Source organism: Castor canadensis, chromosome 2 (genome assembly GCF_047511655.1).
Source record: "Castor canadensis chromosome 2, mCasCan1.hap1v2, whole genome shotgun sequence".
Lineage (NCBI taxonomy): Eukaryota > Metazoa > Chordata > Mammalia > Rodentia > Castoridae > Castor > Castor canadensis.
The window spans coordinates 189408184-189420539 of NC_133387.1; the positions used below are offsets into that span (position 1 = coordinate 189408184).

The window sequence follows — 12356 nt, forward strand, 5'->3', positions numbered from 1 at the left end:
GGAAGGAGATTGGAATCAAATGAAGGACCCGGGTAGGAAGAAATGGCTACTTGAATTTTTGGAGGTGACGTACACATGAGGTTTACTGTAGGGTAGTGTAATTCCAGATTCTTAGGAGTGGGAGACATTGGGTGTGCTCTGGTTCTGGTGAAAGGAAGGTTTACTGCTTATTCCCTGACTGCTGCTTCTGAGTGTTAGCTTAGGGCAAGTCCGATAGGACATCAGGACTGAGCAGGTGACTTTTTGGTGAGGTCTCAGGTGTGTGTGCATGTATCGTCTTGTCTCTAAGGCAGCAGCAGGTAGGAGACACTTTTTGTGCCAGGTCCCAGGTCTAGATTTGGTCCCAGGTCTAGTGTGGGCTTAGACTTGCTCTGTGTGACTTTGAGATCTCATGTGACATTATTCTGTGAGCTTTGGTTCCATGTTTTGGTGGATATGACAGACATCCTGTTTTAGTCTGCAGCCTCCTATATATACTGCATATATGTATTAACTATATCTCTGTTCCTCTGTGGATCTCTATGGCTAGGTATTTGGGAGGAATGAGAATATCTGTGGCCGGGTACCAGTGGCTGATGCCTGTAATCCTAACTACTTGGGAGGCAGAGATCAGGAGGATCTTGGTTTGAGACCAGCCCAGGCAAATAGTTAGGAGACCCTATCTTGAAAAAACCCATCACAAAATGGCTGGTGGAGTGGTTCTAGTGGTATCATGCTTGCTTAGCAAACTTGAGGTCCTGAGTTCAAACCCCAGTACCACCAAAAAAAAAAAAAAAAAAAAGAATGTGTCTGCTTATACATGTAGGTAGTTTTGTTAAAAGCATCATTTGTATCATATGGGAGATCATACGATTAAGAGTGTGAAAAGAAAGGGTGTGGAAAATAATGTCACATTCTGTAAAGGCACATATGTGGGTATTACCAGTGTATTCAAACTAGATTGTGAAGACTTCCCCATTTCTTTTTTTCTCAAAAGTTATCTTTTTATGACCTGCCATCATATTTTACAATAAAATCTAAATTTGCTAAGTCACAGGAAAGAAATTTTTCTCTCTTTTTTAATCCTAAGAAGTGTTTATATTATTTGTGATAAATATTTATTGTTAGCAGAAATGGCATGTCCCAACAGATTTTTATATTTGAACTGGAATTCTGGACTGAGTTTTTTTATTTTGAGGGACTTTTAATTCTTACTCCACAAAGAATTCCTGACATCATTTTATCTATAATTGTTTTCTCAGTGCAAATTAATTGCTCCTTCCTCATTTTTTTTTTCCTTTGATTTTGGGAGCAGAAGAGACCTTTATTTTATTGGAGCAGTATACCAAAGTGGTAATGGCAAGCATTCTTTGACCCAGTGAAGTAGCAGTTCTGCAGTTTTTCTGTTAATTAACCATAGGGGTTTTCTGTTGTTTTGCTTTTGAATTTTACTATACTTTAGAATTTTAATATGTTTTTTAACTTGAAAAATAACTGCTTTTGTATTTTAGGTGAGAGTTATGTAGTGATCACTGATTAGTTGGGTTTTTAAAAAACATTTCTCCTGGTTATTAAACTATTACAGGACTACTGTGAAAAATCCAGAGAGATTTAAGGAACAAAGTATGACTTACCCTATGTTTCTGTGGCTTTCTGGACATTATTGATCAGAAGGGATGGATTTAGGGCTGGGGATGTAGCTCAGTGGCCCTGGGTTTGATCCCCAGTAAGGGTGTGTGTCGGGGAGGCAAGGATGGATTAGAGTAATTAAAATTTAAAAAAATTATATTAGCATATGTTGTACAAAGCAAGGGGCTCATTGTAAAATTTTTTTTAATTAAAAATTGTTTGCAGTGCTGGTTATTGAACCTAGGGCCTCATGCATGCTTAGGCAAGTGTTCTATCACTGAGCTACATTGGTAGCCTGGGGAATTTATTTTTTTATAGAAGAAAGGAAAAAGTATCAAAGTCAAGGTTGGTGAGTATAGATAGAATTAGACACTTAAAGAAACCTTACAGGTCAACCTGACCTTGAGGGAAAGAGAGAACGTGACAGACAGGCAGACAAAACAGGAAGAGAGAAAATAGGCAGACTGTGGAATGGTTTGCACTCTTCTGACAACTGAATTGAGAGGAGCCAAGAACATAGTAGGCATGTAGCCAAGTAGAGATGAGTGCAGTAAGGTCTTGGTCAGGGCTGAGTATGTGTGCTTCATCGAGTCTCTGCTTACTTTGGTAAAGGAATCCCTTCCTATGATGATGGCATTATGGTGAGAAGAACCTCAAGTCATCAAAGGAAAACACATGATCTAGTTAACCTCACCTTAGAAGGAAGAACTTGGGAGGGGTTGAGCCAAAGACTGTGTGTGTGTGTGTGTGTGTGATGGAAAAGAATCTGTCTCACTGATAAAATGATTGATTTGCGATTGCTCCTTAGAGAATGCTTCTAGGCATTCTTCTGGGCTGCTTCTCTTGTAGACTTTGGTCAATTTAAGCATTGGTAATAAATTGTATGGTTACTTATCTGTGGTGTTTTGCCTGTTCTCATTGTCATTGCCCAGAAGAATCTGAGGACTGGGAAAGATTGGGCATTTCCTGTGTAGAGGCTCACATAGATTGTCTAGAACTGGGGCTGTGGCTTGGGTAGTGTTTCTGCCCTTCCTTGAGAGTTGGGCCTGCCAGGTGAAACAGGTGAAAGGAAATCAGCACCTACCATCCTTAATTTGTTATCTAAGCCCAAATTTTGCGTGCTTCTGCATCTGTGAAATGATGTGACATAGACCAGGCTTTATATGGCAACTAATTTTGAAAGAATAGTAGCTCAGATCTTTATGATGCCTTTGACAAATTATTTTATATGGAATTATTGGATGTTAAAGCAGACGCATTTATTTACAGAAGACACTTGACATCTTGTCTCACTCAACCTAAACATTTGTAATAGAAAAGCAGCAAGTTGAACCCAGGGGCTTGAGCATGATAAGTAGTTGCCCTACCACTTGAGCTGCAGCCTCAGCTCCAGTCTTAAAGTTTTTACGTGTTGTGTAAATGACCACTGTGACCTCTGCAGTATTTCTTTGATGTCTTTCTCTCAGCTACTAGAATAATCTAAATACCCACTGCTATTTAGATACCAATAATACTGGATTATTGGACATCAATAATACCAGTGCTAGAATAATTAAACTACTCATTGGTCTTGAGGTCACAGGTTTGCTTTAAAAATCCACTGAACCCGTCACTGTTATCAAGTCTAAATGTAGTTTTCAAAAAGTGCTCTGTGGTCTGGGCCCATTGTAACAGTCTGACCTCACAATCTCACAGCTTTTCTCTTTTTCCTTTTTCCCTTTGTGCCCTGGGTGCATTTCTTTTTACTTTTCCTTTCCAGGAATTTTTTTCCCCTCTTCTCTCTTCCCACACAAATCCTCCCTCATCTTCATGGCCCAGTGCACTGTCTGTCTTCCCTGTTCCCAGACCTCTTGTTCCCTCTACTCTAAAATCCTACAGCCTTCACAACTTTTACTACACATCATCATAAACTTCATTATTATTGACTTTATTCCATGGGATTTCTTGGGGTTCCTTAGCTTTCATTTTCTAATAAGAGTATGTGATTGGAGGAAAGTATACAGTGATTTCTTTCTGTAACATGTAAAACCTTGTAGGCACTTGGGTCTCTGTTAATTTTCCCTGCGTATTAATGAGCTCCTCATATCCCTTTCCCTTGGACATAAATATTTTGAAATAGCAAATCTATGAGTTGTAGCTGAGCTTGCTTATCATTGTTGGATGAGTATATTTGGGGTCTGTTTGCAGAGATTTTGTTTTTGGTTCATGTTTGATGTTGATCTAAGTAGGTCGTGGCTTCTAAAGCAAGCAGTATGAGAATGTGTTCTTGACCCTTTCTGCAGTTTATGCCATCCGAGAAGCTGCCACCAACAATCTTATGAAGCTAGTCCAGAAGTTTGGTACAGAGTGGGCCCAAAATACCATTGTTCCTAAAGTGTTAGTAATGGCGAATGATCCCAATTATTTGCACAGGATGACCACTTTATTTTGCATTAATGTAAGTATTACATAATTAATGCTAATTTCAGACATTGAAGCAGTGACAAGTATTTATTCACAAGTATTTCTGAATGCACTGTCTTCTATTTGAGATATGTTTCATGTACTAATTTGAACAGGAGATGAGAGAATATGTTGATTTGAAAATTTACATTTGTATTTTAAAAGTTGTGATGTAGTTGTAAATTCTGATGTAGTTCTCTGATTCTTTAAATGCTTCCTGATGTTCCTCATGCTAGAAACATTTTCCTGTTAGTCAGTTGCTTTCTTATTAAATATTTGTCTCACTAGATTTCAGTCTTTTGAATGTGACATCTAATTTATTTTTCTAGGCACTGTCTGAAGCCTGTGGTCAGGAAATAACCACTAAGCAGATGCTGCCCATCGTATTAAAAATGGCAGGAGACCAAGTAGCAAATGTGCGTTTCAATGTGGCCAAATCTCTCCAAAAAATTGGACCAATTTTAGATACCAAGTAAGATTTTAATGTTACTCATGTTTTAAAAGTATACTTTAGTAGGAAATAAAAGCTTAAATTAAGTTTATTGATGTTCACTTTACCTGGAATATGGGATTGTTTAAAGAAAATAATTTAGCCACCATTTTTGTGTGCCCGCTCTTGATTTTTTTTTCCTCTCTCTCTTTTTTTTAATCTTTTTTGTGGTACTGGGGGGTTGAACTCAGTGCCTTGTGCTTGCTAGACAGGTGCTCTACCACTTAAGCCATGCCTCTAGCACTCTGACTTTTATATTTAAGCTCTGTATTTGCATAGATCATTGTCTGAAGCCAGTTTTCCTGAGAAAATCTTTAGAAATTATTTGGTATATTTTTCAAGTTTATATGTGTTTTAAAATATTTTTTATTTTAAACCTTTAGAAATTACTATAAGGCCAAAAATAATTACCATAAGGATTTCCATAAAGAATTTCTCTGACCCACTAGACTGTCTTTTACAGATAATTCTTTGAATTTTAGTGCTTTGCAGGGGGAAGTTAAGCCAGTATTACAGAAGTTAGGTCAGGATGAAGACATGGATGTCAAATATTTTGCACAGGAAGCTATAAGTGGTATGTATTTCTGTTTTCTGACTTGAAGCTTATGGTCTGGTTACTGGGGACTCATCTCTATCCTGTGAGTGTGGTAAAAGGGCAGGGTGATAAGCATGAGAGACAGTGAGGGGTGTGATTTCCTGGAATGCTGGGGCCCTGTTTGGTTACAAACTTCTTGGCCCACTATACCCTAAGTGACCTGGCCATTTTCTTAGTTCCATGTTGAGGATTGTGTAGGATTATGATTCTTATTGTCAAGAAGAGTTTTAATTTGGATTTAACTAGTCTTTAAAGTTTAACTTCTGTTTAGCCTAGAGAGTAAAAGAACAATATAGGCAGAATGAAGAAAATGACAACAATGAGAAGATCTTGGTCTCATGCTTTTGGATCATTGTTACATGCTTAAAATTCACATAGATCGATCATTCATGAACTTTCTGTACCACTAACCTGATTTTGTTTGGAATTTTCCAGTTCTTGCGTTGGCATAATGAGGAACAGGAGGGAAAAGCCTTTACTAAATACTTATCACAGATTTCTAGTCAATGTGTTCTTAAACTGGGTGGAGGAGAAAAACTGGAAAACCTTCAAGATCTCTTCCAAGCAAATGATAACAACGTAGAAGAAATCAAATTTCAGTGACTTGATTCTTTCTAAAGATGAAATGAGATTGTTTTTACTCATTTCTTTGTTGGGATAATTATTTAAGTCATTCTTATTGACCAATTCCTGATATTTGGTACAGTCATCTCATGATGTCTCTTCATGCTTTTTCGGCTCCTGCCTCTTCACTTTTGAATCAGGCCCCAGCCACTTAATATTCCGGACAAAGCCTGGATGGATTTGGACCCAGACATGGAATGGAGCAATTCTTTTACTGTTTACATATATCTGTACTTTTCCATCATTCCAAAGTTAAATGTAAATGGTTTAGAATAACTTATTCTATAAAGTCTCTGGTTTGGAGGTACTTTGAGATTTGACTGTAGTGAAAGTCACATTTGCCTGGATTATGATGGTTGGCCCAGTATCTCACATGAGGGGAATATGGAAGCTCAGGGTTATGTATTGGTTGCTTTGGTTTTTTATTTGCTCAATTTTGACTGTAATCATGCCATTCAGAAACCTGAAGTGTTGGATGTATCTTGCTGCTAATGTGTGATGTTGAAACCTAACAATTTCAGCGGCTCAGCACTGTGACTGCCTTCAGATATCCTCTTCTCTCCTGAGAAACTTTAGCTTTAGTGCCTCCTACTAAGCAGTAGTTCTGCTTCAGTAAGATTGTAGCTTTGTGTTTTAAATGAGTGTAGGAACCACTGGAACAATACCGTATGTGTTTCTTACTCTACCTGGTTCTTCCAGTGATGGTAATATCTTATCCTGGCTACATTGTGCAGTAGCTCTCCAAATTGAAATTTCATTGCTAAGTTTTTGGTATGGGTGATGCTTGAATTTTATTTAAAATGTTTGCTTTCCTACTTTTACAGTAAAACCTCGTTAATTCCTCCTGGAGCTTAAGGAAGTAGGTTAAGCTGAAGGGCTTGCTGAAGCAGGTTGATAGGATGTACTACTTAAACAGTTGTCAAGCTCTCTAAAATTACCTGATTGTCACTGGGCATGCCTGTTCAATCACTCTTTTCAATTACATCACATACTTCCCATGAGTTCACACTTTTTTAAAAGAATTCAGTGTTCTTTTTATCCTTGAAATATACATACATATTTGTATTTCATGGAGAATTTAAATATTGATTTTCACATAAGACTTGCCTGGTCTCTGATGAATTTTAGTTAATGAGGTCTTCCTGTAATTTTTCTTTAGTGCATCTTGCTTTGTAGTTTGGTGTTTCCATTTTGGGTTTTGAATTGTTGAGTTCACTTACAACATCCTTTAAATCTGCCAAGCCCTGTTTTGTTTTGTGAAGGCCCAAAGATATCTATAAAACTTTGTACATTAAATAATTCCATAAAACCAAGTTTGATTAAATTCTTTCAAATTTGTCTTACCTTAGAAAAGCAGAACAGAAAATTTAAATCAGAAGTTATTATCCTTCAAATAACAAATTATCTTGTAGTATGTTTCCATTTTATGACTTCTCAGGCCAAGGATTAAATATTTTCTTGAGCAAAGGTCTTTCTTATATTTTCATTTTAGTATCTTAAAGTATTATGCTTTAAACATTTTAACTTTGGTTTCATGGTTCTTATTTTTATGACCTGCAAATATATCCTCTTCATTGAATTTGAGAGACTTTTGTCTTGATTTTTTAAACAGATTTGCATTGGAGTTATTGCTTCACTCTTTGGAAATCCCATTGGCTTGAGAACTGATTTTTACATGTCCTTGGGCCCCTCCTTTTCCCAGAGTTATGCATTTACCTTTCTGCCTTAAGAGTGTTCAAGGGACAGGCAGTGAACCCTTGCTTTGCTTTCTCAAACTCTGGCCATATAACACAGCAGGGCCCCCTTTTTTTTTTTTTGATGACCCCTTAGGAACATCATTATTTCTTTCTGACTTAAGGAATAAGAAATCTGTTACTCTTCACAGGAATTGCTCTTCGGCTTATAACTTGGCCGTTTTATCCATGTGTTCATTTTCCTGTCCTGGTTTCACTAGGATATAAGCTCCAGGACCTCTTGAGGGCAGAGGTTTTTGTCTGTTGTGTGCTATGTTCCTAGCATCTGGATCTGAGGCTGGTGTACATAGTAGGTGCTCAATAAAAATGTATTCAATGAATGGGTTTTAAAATCTGTCCTACAATGTGTTGCACGCATGGTTCAAAGTTATTAAGGGCACCAGACTTTCTTATTCTCTGGTGACACAATTGAAGATTTTCAGCTCTTAGGAGCGAGCTTGATGTGGCCCTTTGCCAGTCCCCAGCTTCGGCAATAGCTCTTTTTGGATTTGTCTGCTTGCCTCAGGCATACATTGCTTTTATTTTTGTCCTGGGCAGTTTATATCAGTTTGGTTTATTAGGAAGGTGAAGCCAAGACATAGACACACACAACTTACGGCAATTAAAATGTCTAATCAATTATAAGATTCACCTTAGTGTTGGTTGCTACAGTTTGTGTGGGGTTTATCCCTCTTGGGCTTAAGAGGTCAGATCTTGTTTCTCTGACAGTGCTGTCAAGGAGATAGGAACCTGAAGATGCATCTTGTTTCATAAGAATAAACAGATTAACCTGGTTTCAAATGAGCCTTGTGGAAATAAGGGCAGCCCTCAGCTCACGGAATATACCACAGCTTGGCTGCTGTGGTACAGGGCCCTGCGGTTCTTTGTAGGACAACTTGTCCTGACTCAACACAGACAGCTGCCTGACCTTTGACCTTTGTCCAAGCATCCAAGATGCTTGTATAGACCTTTGAAGGGAAACACATGTCATTTCTGACCCAGTGGTTACACTGTCAGGGCTGTCTGTCACAGCGTTGTTCCCTTATTAACCAGTGTGCTGTCGCTGAGCTGAAAGCTTGGTGTTTTCCTGTAGAGGTCACCTTGATTTTACCCTATGCCGCCCCCTATACCCAGACCATCAGGAATGGCAGGGCAAGGCGGCCAGGCAAGTTGGTGCTTGTCCTTCCCTCTTGCCTTTTACTTAATTTTTCATTTTGGTGCTTGGGGTATAAAAACTGAAAGGAGGCCCTGTCATCTAGTGTTCTTGGTCTCACAGATGAAATGGTTGCCAGCTTATTTCCTTTGATTTGCTAGTGTCCTGTTTTTATCCAGTTCCTTGCTCCTTTCCTTAGAGATTCCCCAGTCATCTTCTGTATCTAGAATGTGCTCACTATTCATTGTTTGCCTCCATGGACCTGCTGTTTCCAGGAAATTACATAATGTTCAGTTGAGATGGAAATCTGGAGGATGAAGAGTGTTTAATTACTCACTGTGTAGAAAAGCCAAGTCTTTTTTTTTTTCCAGTTGTCTTAAACCGATATTGTCAGTTCTGAAAGGAGCCAGGTCTTTTCTGTTTGTTCAGGGATCTGTAGGCCATTGATGACCAAGATGTGCTCCCCCGCCCCAACCCCCCACCCCACAACTATTACTGTAAGGCCCCACGGGTGGCTCTTCTGAGGGTATGTTAAGGCAGGTCCCCAGGTAAGTTGGCTTTCCCTGCACAAGGGCTTCCTGTTGTGGTGCTAGAGCAGCTGAGGGCATGCGGGCTGGGAAGCATAGGTGGGCTTGGGAGGATGTGCCCTGCTCAGGGACAGTCACCGTGCCACTGTCTGTATCTCTAGTGGTGGCACAAAGGCTAAGGAAGCTAGATTTTCCTGTGAAGGCCAGTGAGGAGCCCAGGGCCCCTGGGGCTGACAAGAACCACTTCCTGAGACCCAGAGTGCCTGGAGAGGACACCAAGAAGGTAAGTGCCCCAGAAACCTGGGGCCAGAGTCCTGCCCTTTCAGGGTCCAGGGTAGCCAGTGGGGTCTGGTACTCTTTAGGGAATTGGACCAAGAGGGACAGAGAGGCAGTGATTCCTACTCTGTCCTGGGGAGACAGCTGGTGTTAAGGGCCAGGAAAGTGTATTTTTTTTTAAAGCACATTACTGTTTTACTTCATTCTGGGAATGTTTTGTGGGGTGGGGGACTCGCTCTCCACAGCTGTCACTTCTGTGGCTCCATTGAGTCTCCCTCAAGTCAAGAGATGGCAAGGCCCATACAGAGAATAGAAAGGGTGTATTGGTGAAGAGTTGCTTGTGGAATGGACTGTTCACTTTTCTCACAGTCTGTAAAGTTATTTGCCAGTTCCACTTCATCGGTTAAGATAAAAGTCATGTCTATCTTGCTTTATAAGCCCCATTTGCTGCCTCTGCATGGAGAAGGGGTGCAAAAGTTCCAGTTCGGCAATCAGGTTGGTGCAGGTTATGGCCCAGGGCAATTCAGGATTTGGAAATGCACTCAGAAAAGTTGCACAGAAGGGCTTGGCCACCTGCTGATGGTAATTAATTTTACCCTTAAAAATTAATTTGGCCTTTTCACCCACTCCAGTGTGTTTGAAAAGTTTGCCTTTTAAATCTCAGTGGCTTGTCATTTTATGTGAAGGGAGGCTGTGACAATGGTTTTTCCTGTTCTGCAGCCTCTGAGCAGCAGTCACTTGACTTAATGTGTTCTTGCTTCCTGTGGGCTGTGTGCTGGGGTCCTCAGGCCTGATTGCCAAGTGCCTGTGGTTCAGGCAGCCCTGTGTGTTCTGCATCTGCACAGGGGAGGAAGTACTGAGTGACTGGTGCTCACAGCCTTAGCCACCCCTAGATGTAGAGTAGATCTGCTGTCTACTCCATAGAACTTCCCTCAGGGAAGAGAGCTCAACCAAAGAATTGACAACACCGTTAAGAGGCCTAGACCACACAATTGTTAGGAAAGAAAGGAGTTTTTTCCTACAAACTCAGGGCCATGTGGCCATGCCAGCAAATGCATGGTGTATACCTAATCTGAGCTCTGGTCACTGAAGCTCCTGGTGCCTGCTAAGCTCTCAGAAGGCTCCGCAGCTGAGGATGGCATTGGCTGCCATTCCTTGAGCCTTGGTAAGCATTTGACCAAAACATCTCATTAATCCTTACAACTTCAGCAGTACTAGTTGTCCTCTCCATGCTTCAGGTGGTTGAGAACCTGCCCCAGAAGCTAACTGTGCTAGTTCTCTGAGGCTGCAGTTCATTGAATCCAGGAAAATCCCCTGCCCCGATGACTCGGGGACCCTTCCCTGCATTTGTTTCACTTGAGGAAAATGACCTGAGGGTGAAATGGAAAGGGAGTTGGCTGTTGCCAGGCAAGAGCCCTGTGTGTCAGGGGCCGCAGCCATGTTTGTGATCCAGGAAGTCATCCAGTTGCAAACCAGAAACTGTTCTTAACCCCTCTCTGTGGTGCACAGCAAGCTCCCTAGTTGTCCGAGTGGGGTGAGTGAATGTTGGGTGTTGAGAGCCCTGGGAACTGTCCTCAGGTCTTGCCAGCTTTAGAGCCTGGAGGGAGCCATCTGACGTCCCGGAGTTGTGCCTGCTTCTCAGTGGCAGAGTGCAGCCCAGGGATGAGAGCCAGTTCCTCTTGTTGAAGGCGCCTCCTGAGTGCCTTGGAGACAGACGAGCCTGCTGTGCACTTGATGACACATGCATCGGTCCCCGTGTCTGCGCCTCCTCTCCCCTCACCTGAGGTGTAAAGCTTGCTGGAGAGCAGTGGGGACTATCTCCCACCCTCTGTGAGCCCCCAGGTCAGTTCAGCAGCTCCATGTTCTGGTTGGCCTGCAGGTTCTCTGACCATGAAGCTGCTGCCAGGCCTCTTGTCAGGAGAGGGTTAACAGGGGATTTGTTTATTGAATCACAAAGTAGTTGTCACATGATTTTAATCAAAACACCATTTCCCTGACAACAGTGATGTCAGTCTTGTTATTGCAGGAAGGAGCAGCTGTGAGGGACGTTCAGTCTCCATGCGAGACCAGGTTTGGAGACTCACATCAAGTGAAGCATCCATAAATAATGATCGCAGACACTCTTGGAGGCTTATGGAATCCACCCTCCTCTTCCTTTTCTTCTGTCTGGACAGTTTGTCTTGTAGAGACATTCACCAGACCCTAGTTCCTGCACCGAGTCTCAAGCTCAGACTTCACCTTTCTTATCACATGCTCTCTACCCTTGAGTCTACTGCTGGCTTTTTCTGTTTTCCCTCTTTCCCCCAACTCAGTTACTTGGGCCCTTGGGGCTCTGGTCTGTGCCTTCAGGCATCTGTCTCCTCTCTGGGACCTAATCCCACTTGTAGGTGACCCAGGCTCTGTGGCTAACCTGAAGTGGGGGCCATTCTGCTCAGGCATCTGGCTCATCCCTCAGAATGTGTATGTGGGGTAGGTGCTGCTGAGGGTGTTGAGCAATTCTGAGTCCATTTATGGATACCTGAAGGGCAGGAGTTCAATGGCCCAACCTCTTGTCCGGTGGATTAGTGCTCTTGAATCCAGAAAGACTACAGGAGGCCCAAGTTCAGTCAAGAGACCAAAGACCACATGTGGGGATGTATCCTTTATCACATCCCCAGAGGCCTTCCAGCTAGGGGAATTGGGTCCCAAAGTTCACCAAGAGGTCAGAAAGTAGGCTGGTCCCAGGGCCAGCTAGAGCAGTGTCCTCAAGTTCCGGCCTCCTGTCTGTGCCTTTTCAGCTGTGGGGACTTGGGGACTGGGGAGCCAGCTCTACACAGAAAGACTACCCTGGTCCTACCAGCTGCTCTTCACCCAGGGGCTTGACCTAAAAGGTAGGAATGAGAAAGGCTTTCTAGATAGGACACAGATT

The 12356-nt window shown here is 41.8% G+C and overlaps 1 protein-coding gene across 1 annotated transcript in view; it reads left to right on the plus strand.

Moving 5' to 3' along the window:
* Ppp2r1b (protein phosphatase 2 scaffold subunit Abeta) overlaps positions 1-12356 on the plus strand; it is a 36138-nt gene that overhangs the window by 17238 nt on the left and 6544 nt on the right. Inside the window, 4 exon segments of the mRNA XM_020165854.2 lie at positions 3891-4045; positions 4380-4522; positions 5023-5114; positions 9334-9455. Of these exon segments, the coding sequence (XP_020021443.2) occupies positions 3891-4045; positions 4380-4522; positions 5023-5114; positions 9334-9455 (512 nt within the window).